General features: G+C 57.6%; 1 protein-coding gene across 1 annotated transcript; it reads right to left on the minus strand.

Moving 5' to 3' along the window:
- Positions 1 to 335: 335 nt before the first annotated feature.
- Positions 336 to 9,388, minus strand: DLL4 (delta like canonical Notch ligand 4). The gene is made up of 11 exons (XM_068963908.1): positions 9,051 to 9,388; positions 8,677 to 8,946; positions 8,132 to 8,189; positions 7,094 to 7,357; positions 6,635 to 6,695; positions 6,419 to 6,549; positions 4,780 to 4,949; positions 4,377 to 4,596; positions 2,523 to 3,225; positions 1,919 to 2,027; positions 336 to 1,385 (listed from the first exon to the last, which is right to left on the minus strand). Exons 1-11 carry the CDS (start codon positions 9,114 to 9,116, stop codon positions 1,380 to 1,382), a joined length of 2,058 nt encoding a protein of 685 aa, XP_068820009.1. The 5' UTR covers positions 9,117 to 9,388; the 3' UTR covers positions 336 to 1,379.
- Positions 9,389 to 19,077: the final 9,689 nt, after the last annotated feature.

A 19,077-nucleotide genomic window follows, 5' to 3' on the forward strand; every position in this document is an offset into this window, starting at 1 on the left:
AAAGAGGGGTAGAGTCAGGTCAGGGGGCATATCCCCCAAGGAATGGCAGGAGCAAAAGGGGGTTGCAGTCAACCTCAAGCCATCAGGTAGAGAAAGCTGGCCCAGGCTGGGGACTAGATGGGTGAAGCCTGGTTCCCCAAGGACTAGAAGAGGATGAGGGCCCGGAGCACAGCAGGCCAATCCCAAGTGCATACACAGGTCCCGGAAGTTCTGCAGGGGAGGTGGGGGGAAGCCAGCAGAAATATGAGAAGGGGAGTCAGAAGGATTCCCACTCTGTCATCACAAAGACAGGACCCAAGAAGTAATAAACTCCTGTACACATCTGTTCCATATTATAAATACACATTATATACAAAATAATGTTATAAAATGTAGAAAGGTCAGTGCTTCTGATTCTTAAATTATTGAAATACTAGACTCCAAAATAAACTACAAAAAAAATAAAAACTCATATTATTGATTTCTGAAGATCGGCTTCAAGGGTAGTCCGGGGGCAGTAGTGGGTGTGGGCAGAGCCCAGGCCCGAAGCCATTAGAATGGGCTTCAAGGAGGGAAGGATCTGGGTGTCCACAGCACCCAGTTTCTCCCTCAACAGCATTTCTATCATCTCTGCCCGGAGCTCCCCAGTTAGGCCTGGTGCCCCTGGCTGGGAAGAGGCACAGGCCCTCCCCCATCTGCTCACAGGAGCCTGAGGCATCCAGGGCCAGAGGCTGTGGAAGCCAGGGAAGGCTTACCAATATCCATACCCAGAGAGCCCGGGCCATGGAGAGGATGGGGTGATGTCAGGAGCAAGGCCCACATGCAGTCGTTGGAAGCATGGGGCAGAAAGTGCTCCTCCTCTCTGCTCCGGGAGCTCACCTCACCTGCAGGGACACTCCTGCCAAGAGCTGCACCAGGTGGCTTCCCGGCTGGCGGATGGCCCTGCCCTTACTGGCCTCCTCTCTCCTCTCTGATTTGGACCCAGCTGTTGCCATGGAACCCGGGCCAAGGCACTTTTGGAAACACAGATGCCAGTGGAAGCCAGAGCAGCTCCAGGCCCCATGGGACCACTGCCCCTCCCTCTGGAAAATAGGCTGGAGCCCCAAGGAGCCCTCTGAAGGCCGCTGCTGGCAGGGCGGGTCCAAGTGCCACCTCTCCTCTCCTCTGTTCCCCTGGCTGGTGCAGCTGCCAATCTGATGCCAGACAGACACCCAAACATGTGGGAGGGTACTGCATCTCTTGGCAGGTTCACAGTCTGTCCAGTTCATGCCATTCCCTCTTCCTCCTGAGAGCAGCACGTTGCATATTAAAAATGTCCCATCCAGGATGCAATGTAAACAATGCAGAAGGAAGGTCCAGCTGCTGGGGTGGAGCTGGGATGTCCTGGGGAGGCTCCTGCCTTATACCTGGGGGGCATGTGGAAAGGGAGAAAGTGGGTTACCTTGGGGTACCAGCACTCCCTCCATGGCTGCTCTGGGCCTCCCTGGGAGAAGCCAGTGAGGCAGGTGGTGTGAAGAGGAGGTGGGGCAGCCCTTCTGGTCTTCCGGCCCAACACATACCCATGCCTGGAAGTCTGTGCCCATGAGGGGGCCACTGAAGGAAGCCAGTGAGTAGCGGCAGGAGGGGCCCAAGGCAACCACCCTCACCCACCAGCAGCTGGGAAGCAGCTCCCGGGAGCTGGCCAGGTGCCACGCCGCCCAGCCCAGCACTAACACAGCAGGAAGAGACCGGGCTGGCTCACCACTGCGGCTCCTGTTTCACACCCTCTGTGGCAACGAAGCCAGCAGAGATCCAAGAGCCACTGAACCAGGCCTGCCAAGGAGGGGTTCCGACCCACCCTTCAGGAGCGGCCCCTGGGGTCAAGAGTGACCAGGCCACTTTCTCACTCCCTAAAGGTAGGAGGGCATATGCTAGAAGGGAAGGCGGGCCCATCACTCACCTCTGTGGCAATGACACATTCATTCCTCTCTTCTGATATCAAACACACAGACTGGTACATGGAGTCCCTGGGGGAGCATATGGCTGATATCCGACACTCTGGCTTTTCACTGAGGGAACACAAGACAGGCCGGTGAGGGGGAGATGAGCAGAGGGCTGGAGGAGGTGGGGCGCTAAGCTGGACCCTGGAGAGCCAAAGGGAACCGGCCAAGGTGGCTCTGGGAGAAGACACACAGGGATTAGGGATACCCAGTGCTAGCCTGGTAGGCAGTTGGGAACAGGCATTGAGAGAGCCATAGAGGGTCTCAGGCCTGGAAAAGGCCAGTTTGCCACTGGAGGCAAGCCATGCTGGAGGAAAATTGGAGTCACAAGTGACATACTGTGGACATTTGGCTTTGTGAATGAATGAATGAGTGAATGGGAAGGAGAGATAAAAGGAGCCTGGAAGAAATCTTATTGGATTTGTAGCCTGTCAGCAGCAAGAGCCCCTATTTGCTTAAAAGCAGTCAAGGGCTTGGGGCCAGCCTCCCACCTCTCCTGGGGGAGCCCAGGCAGGACCATAGGTGTGTCCCTGGGAAGCCCCTGGGCCTCCAGGTGCTGCTTACCTGTGTATCCGCAGTGGCGCCTTCTCCCCTAAGCTCTTATCGCTGTGGGAATACTTCCCGGGCAGGATCCCCCGCCCCAGGAGCCCTGGGGCCAGATTATAGTCCAATGTGTGGTTCTGCTGTTTGCCACAGTTGGACTTGTCCAGGCCACAGTCTACTTCCAGCTCCTTCTTCTGGTTTGTGTTCTTGAGCTGGGCAGTGGGGATCAGGTTGTCCTTTTGGAAGTCTGACAGATTGTTCATGGCCTCCCTGCTGCCGCCGTCGGGCCGCCTGAGCCGCAGCTGCCGCACTGCCACCACCACCATGCACAGTAACACGAGCACCACCACCAGCCCCACGCCCAGGGACACGGCCACCCAGGGGAAGCTGGGGGGCATGCTCATGGGGAACTCGCAGCGGCTGCCCACGAAGCCATAGGGGCAGTTGCAGACGAAGTTGTCAGGAGGGAGGCCGGTGTAGCACGTGGCCCCATTGAAGCAGGGTCCCGAGGCACAGGCTTCGGCAGGCATCCGCACCTCGCAGCGCCGGCCAGAGAAGCCGGCTGGACAGGTGCACACGAACCCATTCTCCAGGTCGTGGCATGTGCCACCATGGACACAAGGGCTGCGGGCACAGTCGCTGATGCTGATCTCACAGTGGGCGCCAGTGAATCCAGGACGGCAGCGGCACATGCGGTTCGGACCTCGGTTCAGGCACTGGCCCCCTATATGGGTACACACAGGCCACAAGTCAGCCATCTCCAGGGAACGCCCCCTGGAGCAGAGGGCACCCCATCCCAGGAACCAACTCCAAGCTCAGGTCCTCCTGCCTCCAGAACACAGCCAGCATATACAGATCCTGCTACAGGGTTCTTTGCATGAAGGGTCAGGAGACCCTGAGTTAAGGATGACCCTGGTCCTCTATGCCTCAGTGGGCTCATGTATAAAAACCACTGGCTGCTTACAGAGCTTTACAGTAGAATCAAGCAGATATGCTTGGGTTTGAATCTCAGCTGTCTCTCTCTAACTAAGGATTTGGCACCTGCTGCTTTATTTTATTTCTAAGCCTCAGTTTCCTCACGTGTTAAACTGGAGAAGAATGCTATAGGCTCTTTTGAAGGTCAGGTAAAGTAATGCATGAAGACATGAGCCCATGCCTGGTGTACAGTAAACGCTCAAATAAATTATTGTTTCACTTAAGCATCACAACCACATGAAATACAGAGGACAGGTAGTACATTTTCCCACTTGGTGATGAAGAAACTATGGCTCTGGGGAGTTAACTAGTGACTAGTCAGAGAGCAGATTCCACCTCAGCCCTTCCGGTCCCTCTCCAGCCTTCTCCCCTGCACAGCTGTCTGTCCGTCTCCCAGATGGTCACCAGTGGACCAAGGAGACAAAGACCAAAGACAACATACATGGTGCCCCCCAAATGCTGAACATTCCAGACACCTTAAGGTTCCGGGTTTCCCATAGCCATGGGGCAAGATGAGTCCTCCATGAGCCGGGCCCTCACCTGCTAGCCACCTTCAAAGAGGGACATGAGGCCTTCAAAATCCCTTTCTCTATCCAGGACTTCTTGGGGAGGGTCAGAGGCCACCCCAGCCAGGTCAGGACATGGGAACAGGAATGGAAGCCAGGCAGTGTGCATACTGCTTCCTCTCCAATGGGCTGCACCCACTGCTAACCTGCCCTTCTTCCAAAGCCACCCAGATGATCAAACAAGCTCTTCAGCATCCAGAGCAGATGCAGATCCGTCTCAGCCTGCCCAGAGTGACACACAAGGCCTCTCTCCTCCTCTTGTGACCCTCCCTCACCAGAAACTTCTCTGGGCCCCAGGGCCGATCCATCAGGTTAGCAAGGCAACAGGACGCACCATTGGCACATGGGTTGCTGGTACACCTGTCCACTTTCTTCTCACAGTTGGAGCCAGTGAAGTTGGGGGGGCATTCACAGGCGTAGCTGGTCCCCTGGTTGCGCTCCCGACAGGAGCCACCATTGAAGCAGGGGGAGTCAGCACAACTCAAGGTGCTGTGTTCGCAGTGCAGGCCATAGTAGCCCGGCGGACACAGGCAGTGGTAGCCGTCCTCCTGGTCCTGGAATGAGAGCAGGAAGGGGCCAAAGTCAAACCCTGGGGAGCAGGGATTCATGGCTGGGACCTAGCTCCCACCTGCCCATAGTGCCTGCCCATGGCTGCACATTCACTGGCCGCCTGGGGTGGGGATGCCCAGGTACCACCCGGCCAGAGCTTTGCCTTTCTGGGCTGGCCTAGGCCTCACCTTACAGCTGCCTCCGTTGCGACAGGGGTTACTATCACACTCGCTGAGCTCCAGCTCGCAGTCTACGCCAGTGTAGCCTGGGCGACAGGTGCAGGTATAGCTCCGCTGCCCACTGTTGGAGCATGTTGCCCCATTCTTGCATGGGGAATGGTGGGTGCAGTAGTTGAGATCTGTGGAGACAGGAACCAGCTGAGCAGAGCCAAAAAATGGTCTCCACCTCCAGGCTCCATGGAGTTCAAGTTCACTGTCCATGGTCGGACCTGGCGCTTCAACCCAAAGTCTTCCAGGTCCAAATACCCTTCTTCCCCCAGTGAAATAATGTATATAGAAGCACCTAGAACCACGTCTGAGGAGTGCAATCAATCAAAGTTGAAAAAACACAGTTGGACACCTGCCTGCAGGTAAGCTCAAAAACACATAAAGGTAAAGAGGAGGAGGCGACAGCAAGACCACATATTGAGGAGGAAGTCAGAAAAGGCTTCATGGAGGAGGGGCAGCTGAGGTAAGCCTGGAAGGGGGCTGCAATTTTAACAGGTGGCAAGAGTAGAGGGAGGGCTAGAGCCACCATAGGTGGTTACCAGGCATTTTTTAAAAGCAGAATGTGTCACGGGGGTATTTTGAAATATAAGTCTTTGTTTTCTTATTCGGGGAGGACAGGGAGGGAGAACCAGACAGAGCAAATACAGGGACTATAAGGGCTATGTTTGAGTAAGACGAGTATATGGCTGTATCACCTGGGAGCAAATGTGGGGGGAGGAAAGAGACATGGCAGGAACCAGGTGTGTGTGTGTGTGTGTGTGTGTTAGAGGGGCGTGGAGGGGGGACAAAGTGACACACACACACATCCACAAAGAAAACAGGGGCTGAATTCCAGGCCCCTTGTTGCCAGCAAGTCAGGGCCCAGGCAAGTTCCTTCTATCCTGGCAAGCGTCCTGCCCACCCTATCCTGGCCTGTGCTGGTGTCTCCATGGCAGCAGCCACCCCATTTGACCCTGAAAATGGGAGGAACGCGCTGCAGCTGGCTATGAGGATGAAGGAGAAAAGGCTCCCTCCCCCACCACTGAGGCTGGCAGACCCCCATAGAGCCAGAAGAGTGACCAGCCCCTCAAACACCAGGAAGACTGTGGGCTCAGGCAGCTGCCTGGCAAGTGCTACTGGGGAGAACAAGGGAGGCTGTTTCTGCCTCACCGAGAAGGCGGTTAGATGTCACTCCGCCCAGAGGTCCCCCGCACCCACAGCCTCGGGGCAGCCCGTGGGCACACCCCACCAGACAGCTGTTTAGGGGAGAGCTGCTCAAACAGCCCTGGCAGGTAAGCAAACACTTAGGGGGTTAATAGGTAACTACAAGGTCGAAAGAGGAACTGAGCCTGGCACCCCTCTCTCTGGCCTTGTTGGAATTTATGAGGCCACCTTCAGGCTGCCAACTTGTCATCCTCCTGGCTTCTCCAGCCACCCTCTTTCCCTAGCACCCAAGGAAGAAGGACCCACCAGCTCGTGTTAAGCCAGTTGTTAAGATCCTTCCAAGTCCCAAGCTCCTTGAAGGATACTGGGAAAGTTCATCAGTCATCAAGTAGGAAAGGTCCAGGTGACAGCTCTGGTTTCCACCCCCAGCCCAGCCCCTCTCTCTGCCCTGACTCACCTTGGTCACAGAACAGGCCTCCCCAGCCCTCATCACAAGTGCATTGCCAGGGGGTGCTGCAGGTGCCATGGCGACAGCCATTGTGGGGGATGCATTCGTTGCACAGGCGGCCCTGCCAGCCCGGGCGGCAGCTGTAGAACAAAAGACAAGCTGGGGGTGAGGTGAGGGCCTGGCCAGGGGACAGCTCCCCCCTCACAGCTTCCGGCCCCTACTCACATGCACTCTGCAGGCTTGCTGCAGTAGCCATTCTGTTCATGACAGCCAGAAAGACAGATAGCTGAGGAAAGAAAACAGGGCTGGGTGAGGGCGGGTTGCCAATGACTCTGAAGTCCTATTCTCCCTCTCCTGCCCTGGGGGTGCCCCCAGCTCTCCTGGGCTTACTTCCCACTCCTGGCCTCCCAAGGGAGCCATGGATGACTTAAAGAGAAATAATGGCACAGGGAAGGAGAATCCAGTGCAATAACGGGGTGTTTGTGGGCTTAGCATGATAGGGAGGAATGCTAAGAAGAGAGAGGGCAGAGTCCAAGCCCGTCCTAAGCATCCCCAGCTGTTCCTGAGGCCCAGTTAGTGGACAGCCCAGACCGCTCTCCAAGGGAGGCAGACTGCAGACGACAAGATGCCACTGTGTTTGTTCTGGGGACCCCCCTCCAGGCAGGTGGGAGTTTGGCTGCTTACGCTGTTCGCAGTACTCCCCCGTCCAGCCGGGCAGGCAAGACAGGCTGCCATCTGGCTGACACACGTAGTGGCCGAAGTGGTCATTGCGCTTCTTGCATAGACGCGAGCAGCTGTCCCCATAGTAGTTGTCACTGCAGATGACCCGGTAAGAGTAGCGTAGCCTTGTGAGAGGGCTGGTCTGCTCATCCAGTAACCAGTTCTGGCCCACAGCTAGCGAGCCCTGGATGGCGATCTTGCTGATTAGCGCGTCTGGTGGCAAGGCCTCTGAAGGGGAAGAGGGCCGGGTCAAGGAAGGGCAGCCAGTCCCCAAGAGTGCCAGCAACTGCTGGATCAAACCAGTTGTCCAGATGACCCCCACCTGCCAGCAAGCACAGGCCAGAAGAACCGAAGGGTCCCACTGCTTAGCTGCTCTATATGTGCATGTGCAGAGGGCCTGATACCATTCAAAAAGGGGACAATAGAAGGATGTTAAGATATCCCAGTGTTCTGGAGGCAGATAGGCAGGGGAAAGAGGAAAAGAGGTCAAAATGAGGGGATAAAAGGAAAAAAAAAAGTTCTCCAGGCCTTTGAGGACCCTGGGAGCAAAGGGTCCTCTGGTGCCCATTCAGGGGTTCTGCCCTCAAAGATGGTAATGCTTTTCTTTTTCCTTTTCAAAGTGAGAATTGTTGTGCTGCTGAAATATCCTTTTCCTCTGTGTCAGAACAACATCCCAAAGCCATTATTCCCTTTCCAAAGGAGCGGAATTCGCGAAAGGTGTAAAATACAGGAAGGGGCCCGTCAGCGGCGCTGGCAGCTTCGGCCTTTCTCACCGCCGTGCTCCCCGCGTTCCCACGCCAAAAATAACCCGCAGGAAACGCAATTGTGCTCAGAGTCCAGGCAGCGGGCGGAATCCGAGCGTCCAGCGCGGGGCGCAGCTCCCGGCCTAGCTGAGGGTCCTGCCCCCCACCCCCCACCCTGCACTTCCCCCGCCTATTACAGATTAACTCTTTCGGCGCTGCGCCGTGTCGCCCCCCTGTGGCCGCGAAGCGAGCTACTCACCTGGCCGCAGGTCATCCCCTGGTGCGTGCCAAGCTTCAATAATGAGTGAGAAGGTACCCTGGGAACAGAAAGGAGGGGGCGGGGGAAGACAGAGAGATGGCGAGATGAACAGGAATGGTGGGGGTGCCTTTCGGCAGCCGGTTTAATTAATCTAATTGCAGGATACAGTTACAGCACCCGGGTCAACATAACGGGTCTGTGCTCAGCAGCGCGCGCGAGCAGGGAAGGCGAGAGAATCCCGGGTAGCAGGAGAGTTGAAGGAAGGGGTAATGTACGGGGGAGTCTTTCGGAGGTGAGGAATAGCCGGGGTGGCAGGTGATGAAAATCGTATCCCAAGATCTAGGAGAAGATGGGACGTAGAACTGGGAAGAGATAGACTGGTGAGAGAGCCTACAGGAGGGTGAGGTCCCAGAAAAGAGTCGGAAAGAAGGATCAGAAGAGTGCCCCCCCTTTTTTGGAGGGAGTGAGCAAGTCTAGAGAGAGGGTTTGTTCCCAGGGAGCCCCCTTCTCTCGTGACCTCCCAGTGCGCCCAACGCTGTACTCACCGGCCAGGTGAAATTGAAGGGTAGTTGCAGAGGGTTGCGTCCCCCGCCGCTACTGTCGTCTCCGACGGCGAAGGAGTTGGTGCCCAGCACAGGCGTGGAGACGCTGCCGAAGGTGCAGGGCCCGGGAGAGACGACTGCCTGGAAGTGCTTAAGGCAGACGCGGAAGAAGGTTCGGCAGCCAGGTTCGCACGGCCGCCCGCTGGCTAGTACGCCGCGCTCGTTGGCAAACTCCTGCAGCTGCAACTGGAAGACTCCGGAGCCGGCCGCGGGCTGTTGCACAGGGACCAAGAGAAGGAAGAAGGGGAGCGGTCAGTTCGGTGGGCGCCCGGGGGTCAGGCCCCGGGCGCGGTGGGAGAGAGTGGTGGGGACGTTACCTGCTGCCAAAGTGCCACCAGCAGCAGTAGCGCCCAGCCCGAGGCGCGACGGGACGCGACTGCCATCCCCTGGGGCGTCGCGCTCTCCACCCGCGGGCTAGGAAGCTTTCCCGCGCGCCCCACCGCCGGAGGGGTCCCTGAAAAGCCAGGCTCCGCTCGGGGCTTTCCTTCCGCCTCTCCTTCGCGCTAACTGCGCTCCAACTGCCGCGGTAGGTAATCCAGGTGAGGGCGGCTGGGTGGCAGCAGCTCTGAGGACGTGTCCTCGGGTTAATCCTGGTGCTGTAAGCAGGCTAGTGTCCGGGTACGCGGCACTGAGGCGGCTTGAGCTGCGGCTCTTGGCTTCGCGTTCACTGACCGCGCTCAGCGCCGCTACTGAAACCTGCGCTCTCCGGAGCTTTCCTTATATATATTGGCTCCTCTCTTCACCCGCCTGTCACTCAGACTCGTGGTCACTCTCCCCTCCCCTCCGGCCTCTAGCTGCTACAGTCCCAGCGCCGCCCGGAGGGGCCTCCGCCCCCGCCTTCCCCCCTCCCCGCCAGCCAGTCAGGCACAGGTCCCCGCCCCTCTGGGCCGCTCTCACTCAGCTCCCGGGTCCCCCAGCTCAGAGCGTGCCGAGGTGACCAGTTCTCCGCAATTGCTGGGTTACAGGAGGAGACATTGGCCTCGGGAAGACTAGGGGGAGCATCAGGGGGAATGGGGCGAAAGATGAGCTAGTGGTTTCCGGATGGTAGTGGGGGCGGAGACACTGGGGAGTCCCCGTGGGCGGTGTGTCCACGGCCAGCGTTAGTTACCTGCAGCCCTCGAGCAGGTAAAGGGAACTTAAGCTCAGAAAGCGAAACCAGCGCTGAAGGACTCGGATCTCCTTTACCCTCCCGGAGCTTCGGGAGCCCTGACGTCGTCGGCCCCCAACCTGTGAGCGTCCATCCGCCCGCGCACCCTACCACCACCCTGCGCAGCAGGGAAGTCAGCGGACGCATTAACATCTCTGTGGCCAGTGCAGACTAGGCGAGGGCCAAGCGTCCAAGGCTCGGGGGCTCGGTTCCTCCACCTGATGGGCATCTCTCTCCCCAGTTGCAGGGGGCGTGTCCAGCGCGTGCCTCCTCCCTTCTGCTTCCCGCCTGGGCTCGGCGCGTGCCAGTCCCAAGACGCGTGGTCCCTGTGCTGGGGGTAAGGGGGCGTGGTCCCCAACATAGGGGGGCGCGTCCTCAGCTGTATGGTAATAAGGGTCTGGTTCCGCCATCAGCGCCTCTTCTCACCTGGGTTTAGCTTCAGCTCCAGCGCCTACATTCTTCCCCAACCCCAACAGCCTCAAGCCCCGGTCCCCGCGTCCTGTCGCTCCGTTGGGGCAGGGAGGAACTCTCCTGGCTCCAGAGTTGGCTCAAGCCACCAGAGTCCAGATGAGGGGCCGAGGTCCGGCAGACCCGGGTCCTCTCCTCCTTGGGTGACATGTAGGTTGGAACTGGAAGCGCGCGGACTCATTTGAGTTTCAGGCGGCTTCCCCCGTCTTTCCTTAGCGTCTTCCCTGGGTGGCCCCACTTCTCAGAGCGGCGGCAGTGCAGCTGCTTTCCCGGAACCGGCGTGATCCCCGGAGGCTTTAGACCCCGGAGGGCCGGCTTCTCCCAGTGTCGGGGGGTACAGAAGAGCTCTCCCTCTGCGACGCTGAGGGCGGCGGGGCCCTGTAGCTTCAGCTGTCAGCCCGCCCGCACAGCTATGGCTGTCGTCGGGCGATAAGATCGGTGCGGGGGGAGCAGGGACGCGGCGCGGGCCCAGGGGAGTCTTGGAGGGGCACGGCGCAGAGCTCAACAGCTGCCTAGATCGAGTATGATCTGATTTTTTTTTTTTAACTTGAGGGTGGTAGTCGGGACTGGGGGAGAAGGATGAGAAACAAGAGGTTGGGAGCGTGGGTTGGGGGAGGGGCGAGGTGAGGAGACGGGCTCGGGGTCCCCCACGCACGGCCACCCCTCCCAGCCACCATCTGGCGCGAGCGGGTTGGCGTGGGGAACCGAGGTGGGGCGGGGGCCGGCAGATGGGCCCAGGCTGCGCTCCAGAGTTAATGTAGGTTATGGACAGGCGGAGTCCCCAGGCCCGAGGGAGGGGGAGCCCAGGGTTGGCCTCCCAGCGATCTTGACAAGTGGGTTCTCCGCCCGTACCCTACGGGTACCTTAGGCCTGCCTAGGGTGCCAAAGAGTGCCCCTCACTTTCTTCTGAGGTGGTATCCAACCCTATCTAGTTCTGTCCTTTTCAACCCAAAAATCCTAGCCTGAGAGTTCATTAATAAGAAAAACAAACCAACCCAAAAACCTAGCTCCTTTTCTGGCTCTGGCTCTAGCCTGACACTCAAGGGAAACATCCAGTCCCACTGGAGGCATCTTGTTCAGTATTGGAAGAACTGGAACACTCTCCATCCCTCTATACATCCGGACTAATGTGCCTATAAGCACTTTGCAAACAGTCAAGGACCAAACACAAACATCATCATTATCCTCCGAGTCGAGAATTCCTGCAAGGGATCCAAGAAATAGAAATCCTCTGACCTGTAGAGGAAAGGGTTAAATTATCTTCCCCATCAAAAGGCATTCAGGAAGCACCTATTTGCTAAGGGGTGCTGTTCCAGAAATTCATTTACTGCCCTGGGACTCTAGGATATGGTCTTTGGCCCTATACACCCACTCCAGTCTGCTGGGGTCCAGCTTTGCTCACATTTGCTGAGCAGGAGAGGGTTGCTTTGTGGGCAAGAAATAGAAATGTGAAGACTTCACAACTGGAGCTCTTCCACTTGCCTCCCACTTGTGACTTGTGGCCCAAAACGTGTGCTGGGGGCTCCCAGGAGCAAGAGGCTGTGAGGGTGTCAGAGGACGAAAGTCACAGTGGGGTGGGACCCACGAGGACATGTGTGGACCCTGCTCCTATGCAGACGCTGGGCCACGCTCTGGAGAGGGGGCATGGAAGCAAGGCCCCAGGGACCTGGGCTTCCTCGGACTGACTGTGGGCCTTCGAGGGTCCACGGCTCCTCATCCCCACCGGCATCCACAACACTGCCCAACGTCTGGAGCCCAAGGAGGGTCGAGGCCTGGCTTCAGGCAAGGCCCACAGCCTCTACCCCAGGAACCTTTGGCTTCTGATGTCCTCTCCGTTTGGCCCGCTGTTCAGTGACCCCAGCAGGCAAGACCCACACCTGAGGCCCGGAGGGGGCAAAGTTGTCTTGAAGCCTTGCCCCCAAGCTGACCCCCAGTGATTAGGGTGCGACTGGGACCAAGTAGAGCCTCAGGCCCCCTTCCCCTACTCGGTAGCCTTCGCGCCGCCACCCGGTGGGAGGGGGCGGCGCGTCGTCCCGGCTTTCAGCGCCGGATTGCACACCCACCCCGGGGTCAGCCTTCTCTGCGGGAAGACCTGCGCCCAGGTAGGAGCGCGATAGGAGCGGGGGGCAGCGCCCGCCGAAGGGGTCCAGGGGTCGGGGAACTAGTCTGGCTTGGGCGGGGCGCTTAAGCCTTGAGGAGCGCCGCTGCGGTCGCTGCGGAGAAGGGGCCACGTGCAGGGAGCGGCGGCCGGGGAGCTGCACAGAAGGCGGGGAGATTTGCAAACTGTTGCTGCCACATGGCTGCTCCATTCGATCCATTCACATTGAAATGAGGCCGGCGCGTGCCTCATCTGCCGCAGGGCGCTGCCACGCGTCAGCCTGGCCCGCCGCGTGCCAACTGGGGCAGTGGGGCTGGCAGGGCCTGGCAGCCGTGGGGGCCCAGCCCGAGCCCCGAGGCCAGGCGGCTGGTGGGGGAGGGGGGCTGAGCTACCCTAGCCGCTCAGGCGCCGCAGTTTCGCGGACCTTGGCCCTGCAGTTGGGAGCGAGCCGACGTGAAAGGACCAGGACCGACGGGTTTCGGAGGGGGGCCGGGATCGATGCCGCCGCTCCCCGCAGATGCGCCCCAGCAGCGCTACTCTCCATCTGCCGCTGCTCGCACCTGCCGGTCAATAAATCGATTTTACAATTTAATGCAGCAGCTTCCCGCCCGCCTGGGACAGATGCCGCCGCAGAACCACCTCCGCCCTCGCCCCTCCCCTCGAGGGGCGCCAGCGGTTAGGGCCGGGATTCCCGCTCGGCAGGCGGCGCCCCGCGGGGCCTCGGTCACCTCTCTCTGGAGTCCCTACAAGGAACTGCCTGCTCTGGGTCTTTCCCGCGGGACAGAGCGGGTTTCCCATAGGACAGGCCTGAAGCTGGTGGAGGAGAGAGGAAGATGATGATTTGGTGGTGGCCTTCAAGACTCATTTGGGGGCTTCACAGGGGGAAGACAATGCAGTGGCTGTTGATAAGATGCGAGAGCCCCTGTGAGAAGGAGGGAGGGATAGCACCCGGGACACCTGTGCTGATAGCCGCTGGGTTCTGAAGAATCTCCATGGCAGAGCCCAGGAGGGTCGACCTCTGCCTAAGTGGGGTGAATGAGCATGACGCAGACCTGACTCTTGGCACTTCTCAACCATATGGTCTTGGGCTTATAATTCAACTATGGCTCTACACCTTAGTTTTCCTATTTGTGCAATGGGGATAAAGGATGGGAGGGCAACTGATTATGCATTTGCAAATAAGTTCCAGGAGTAAAGAACATAAAAAAAGGAGAGCTGAAGGCAGTTATAAAGGATGAGGCAAAAGAGCAGAGGGTGGAAACAAAGAGAGGAAAGCCAGGTGGGGTATGGAAAGGAGACTGCACAACCTTCTCTGGAGAAGGCCCTGTGCAGGTCTTTTGTGAGAAGAGGATGAGAAGGTTCTCAACTGAAAGGAGAAGCCTGGAGCTTAGAGAATGGGTTTAGACAGAGATGGTTTGAAAGAACCAATTGCCCATGACCACATGACCTCCAGCCAGGGCCCAAGTAGGTCTCAAGCTCCCACCCTTCCTCCTTCACAGTGGGGTTTTTGAGCAGAGGCATTGGGAGGAGAAGTCAACTTCTAAACAGCCCTGGTTATTGAGGGGTCTCAGCCCTCCATGCATCAGCAAGAGGGCACACAGACTGGGCTGGGCTGTCCGCTGGTTTATGGCTCATGAGTGATGATCCAAATGTCCCAAGGAAAGGATGTCCAAGTGGGTGAGGCCATTACACATGAGTCAGAGTGCCTGCTCTGGCTCCGCATAAGATCAGGAGGGCTTCCCACCTTCTCTCTGCCAGGCTCCCAGAAGCCTGCAGGCGTGGGCTAGCCCCATTCTCTGTCTCCTTTACCTTCTCAGAAGACTGGGGCAAATGGTGCCTAGGGCTGGGGCAACTGCTCTGGACTGAGCCCTCTCCTTCTCAGCAAGAATAGCTTTGGCCTGAAGAGACAATGGGCCCAAGAGAGAAGCAGCTGAGGGTCCGTCCCTGACCTGAGAAACCTCTTCATCCCTGACCTGGGAAGCCTCTTCTGACTGTGTAGGAAGGAAGCACTCCCGCTAGTTAGAAGGAAAGAAGGAGAGAGAGGAAGGCAAGGCAGAGACCTGCTGGCTGGAAGCAAGGGCCTTCATTGGTGGTGACCTGGCAGCTGCCCCAGCTTCATTTGCCAAACCCAGGGGAAGCCTGGAGAGCTAGGGCCAGGAGCCATGCCGCGGGTATTTCCAGCCACAGATGAGTCCAGGGTTTATGGCAGCCTCCACGGCAACTTTCCCAGAGCCCCTGGCTTCCCCTTCCCTAGCTCCTTCCTGTCCCCACCCTACAAATTAGGAGGGAGGCCACTGGGGAAGGGAGGGAAGGCTCAGGGGGCCGCTTCGTGGAGACCCTCAGGCTGCAGGCCTTGCCCAGCCTGACCTTGCCTCCTGCTGGGTCTCTCAGGACAGAGGGGACTCTGGGAGGGCTCACAGGGCTAGAGAACAGAGGGCATGGGACAAAAGCATTGCTGAGAACAGGGAACCTTCTGTCAACTATGCTGAAGGACAGGGTGGGATGGGGAGCAGAGCCTGAGTTGAAGGTAAAGGTTCAGGCGCCCCTCAGCCCTCTATCTGGGACCAGTTTCTCTGCCCCAAGGATTTTCTTCCCTCTCACTCACTAGCCTCCACCATGAGTGTGCTAGCCTCCACTCTCCTCTGCTCTTGTCCCCTCCCCAGCATACAGCTCACCTGTCCCTGAAACCTCTCTTTTCAGTAACCGTTGACAGGTGGGAAGCTCTCACCTGCCCCACCCCCTGCTCAGCCCTCACTCTCCTCTCCTGGCTCTGGCCTCCCCTTAGCATCAAGGCCCAACATTGCAGCTGACCCCTCCATGTCCTCGTGTGCACTTCACCTTGCTCTGCTGAGCAACAACTCATCTCCTGGAAGAAACTCTGACCTCTCTTCAGTTCTCCACATGACCTCTGATCTCTGGGCCCAGACTCCACCCAGGACTTGAAGTGAGGAAGAGATAGGTGCTGGGGTCACAGCTCTCCCTCTCTGCAGCCCCAGAGCCTGGGAGTGGGGACTCCTCAGATGGGCCAGGGTCCCCTCCAGCCTCCCTGGGGGGAAAGGTCGGGCTAGAACCAGGAAGTGCTGTGCTTCACATACTCTCACACACAGAGAAAGAGCCAGGGGCAGGTGCCACCTCCATGAACAGCGACCTGAGCAGGTCCCTGAGGAACAGCTCCCTGAGGAACAGCTCCCTGAGGAACAGCTCCCTGAGGAAGACTGAGGAGCAATCTGACTGCCATGGTCAAGTAGGTGATGGGTCTTAAGCAGAGAATGGTGACCAACTGACTCTGTCTCCCACCACAGTCAGAATGAGAGGAAATGGGCTTCAATTGTGGCAGGAAGGATTTAGGTTAGACATATGGGAGAACTTCCTGTGACAGTGTCTACACTATGTATCCCAGTCATTAATCCATGTTGAACTCTCCCCTGGAGTTGATGAGAAATGCATGTTGATGCTACTAATGAGTAACTTGTCTTGCCTGTGATTAGTAAAGAGCCTCCAACCAAGAGGATTTTCCTTGTCCAGGAAGAAGTCCAGGGAAGCTTGAGAGGCACTAGGACCTGGGCCTCCTCCCAGCCCTGAGGGGTTTTTGGACAGTGTTAGACCACTGTGAGTCAATGTCCTCTGCCTCTCCTGCCCCCAGGCCTCTGGCTGCTGCTCTCAGATCCAGCCCTGTGGAGCTGTCCAGCCACCTGAACTTGGCAGCAAAGAGGCAGGCTTACTTTAAGGTCTGGGAACTCACAGAGAATTTCCAGAGCAATGGTGAATACCTAGGATCTCCAACACCAGGGGCTTCAGCACAAGCCTTAGCTATTTCTGTAAGTTTAGAAATAGACAGGCTTTAGCCTGGTTCTGTGCCCATTCACCCAACTCTCACGAGTCCTGCTCAGGCGGCACGAACATTTCCACTGCTGGAATCATTCTGCACTGAGATCCCTGTGTGTGTCGCCCCGTGGCTATGGTTGTCACCCTTGTCTCTTGCTTCCCTTCCTCTTCTAAGAGGCTTGATCCCCTACCCCCATTACCACCACCCTTCTCCAGGTAAGGAGGAAGCTGGAAAGAGCTAGGATGGGTCTATCGCGTGGGCATCAAAAGAATGCAGGCAAAAGACCTGTTCCATTTGTGGCATGGCTCTGTGCACCCCCATAATGAGTTTCCCTGGGTCAGGGCCTATGCATGTGGATGCATGTACACTCAGAGTTTGGTCCATCAGTCAACCAGTTGTGAATGGGGTTGACTACATGCCTAGCACTGGGCTATGGTCAGTGAGGCTAAAAGGAACATCAGATTCAGCTGCTAATACCTATGGGACATGCAGATAACATTGAGGGTCCTGAAAAGGAATGTGATATCCTGAAGAACCAGAGAGGCATGGGGGACCCCAAATTCAAGGGAGGCTTTCTGGGTGGACAAGGGGAACACACTGAACCTGAAAAAAAGAGCAGGACATAGAAAAAGAGAAGAGAGGGTATTCCTGCCAAGGAGGGTGGAGGGAGGAAAAGGATCAGGTGGAAACGTAGTAGGTATAGCTGGAGTGGACTTTGTATGTGGAGGGTTGGACGTGACGTTGGACAGAATATGGAGCTCTATCAGGCAGATTAATTCAGCCTTGATCGATGGGCTTTCAAATTGTGGTGCTGGAGAAGATTCTTGAGAGTCCCTTGGAGAGCAAAGAGATCAAACCAGTCAATACTAAAGGAAATGAACCCTGAATATTTATTGAAAGGACTGATGCTAAAGCTGAGGCTCCAATACTTTGGCCACCTGATGTGAAGAACCAACTCATTAGAAAAGACCCTGATGCTATGAAACATTGAAGGCAGGAATAGAAGGGACGACAGAGGATGAGATGGTTGGATGGCATCACTAACTCAATGGATATTGAATTTGAGCAAGCTCCAGGAGATAGTGAAGGACAGGGAAGCCTGCTGAACTGAATAAAGCGTGCTGCAGTTCATGGGGTTGCAAAGAGCTGTACATGACTTAGCAACTGAACAACAACAACAACGGGGAACCTTTGGGTTCTTGAGCCAAGGAGGGTGTTCCGCCACTATCTGGCAGTGGTATGCAGGTGGTCTGGAATAGGGAGGTGCAGAGGGAGGGCCAGAGACAGCTATGAGCCTTTCTGCATCTGTGGCTGGTGGCCAGGTGTACAGCAATGCCTGGGTCCTATCCTTGAGATGTCTGGGCACCTGAGGTTGCCAGACCCCTGCTGACCTGCTGGGAGAGGCCCCATGCTTTCCTTGCCAGCAGCTGCTCTCTCCTTCCACCCTACCTTAGACAGAGCCCTGTAAACAAGAGCAGCCTCAGGGCATCCCTGACTCCTATACTGAGCATGGGGACTGCTTTGCCTAAGCCACCTCTCACACCCATCCCGCCCCCTTTTCCTCCTTTTTTCCTCAGAGGCCTGAGGCCCTTCCTGGCAGCCTGCCTGAAAGAGGGTAAAGGGTTGGGTCAAGCTTGGGTTCATCCATCTTCAGGCCTGAAACCCACTGCAGGAATCTATAGTTGTCTCAAGGGAATGAGCTGGGGCCTTATATCTAGAAACTCAGGATGAGGTAAGCTCTCAAGGCCACCTAGGCCCACCCCATACTCTACACCCATGTGCTTGAATACCTCTAGAGACAGGACCCTCACCTCCTCCTCAGGCTGATCCTGCTCCTTAGGTGGTTCTGGTTATAGAAAGTACATCCTCTGGTTGATCCAAAAGTCCTGCTGTGATCAGAGACTAGTGGTGTGGGAGAGTTCTGTTTGGGCCTCGTTGAGGGGCTTCTGGAGTGGCATCGCTAGAGGGAGGGTTCACCAGCCTCTTGGGTCTAAGGTGGCTCTGCTAGGTCTTGAGGGCCTCCCTGCTGCGCCTGCATGGCGCCCTGGGCTGGGGCAGTTTAACCGTGAGAAGTGCCAGTCAATTCCCAGCTCGGCTCTGGAGGTGGGGCAGCAAGGGCGAGGCCAGGCCAGCCCCGTCAGCCTTGTCAGCCTCACCGGGAGGCCAGGCTAGGGTCAGGCTGTCGCAAAGGCCGGCCCTCCCCAGGCTGAGATCATCGCCCTCCGGCCTCCATGGCAGCCCCCACCCCCAGCTGAGCTCACTGCCCTGGCCCGCTGGGGGACATTGTTGTCTCCTGGGCCCCTCCCCCGGGCTCAATGAGCTGTTTGTTGGCATGTCCGGCGCGGGCAAGGGGAGGGCGGGCACGGGGCGCCCGCACACAATGGGGATTCCGTCCATTCTGAGGTGGCTGCGGGAACCAGGCTGGCTTTGTCCCTGGGACCCTCATTCCCACCATTTAGCGGAGCCGGAACTCCAGGCGGAAGGCCCCGTATAAGAACAACAATGTCGTCACCCCGTCTGTGGGGGAGGGCACTGTGGGCCAGGCCTCTTGGGGCCCACAGGACCCACAGTTCAGGGCAGCCTGAGGAGCACTCAGGACAGGTCTCAGGGCTGAGGCTGTGCCTCAAATCTGAGGGAGACTCAGGAGGCGGGTGACCCCCCACCACCACCGCATGCCCTGCTGGTGCATCTGCAGCCCACAAGCGTGGAAGGGGCTTCCCTGGCATCTCTAGCTGTCTGCAGAGATGAGAGCTAAGGTGCAGAAGGGGGCGAATGTACCCTGTACGCCCCGTTTGGGTGATGTGC

This window comes from Capricornis sumatraensis, chromosome 2 (genome assembly GCF_032405125.1).
Source record: "Capricornis sumatraensis isolate serow.1 chromosome 2, serow.2, whole genome shotgun sequence".
NCBI lineage: Eukaryota > Metazoa > Chordata > Mammalia > Artiodactyla > Bovidae > Capricornis > Capricornis sumatraensis.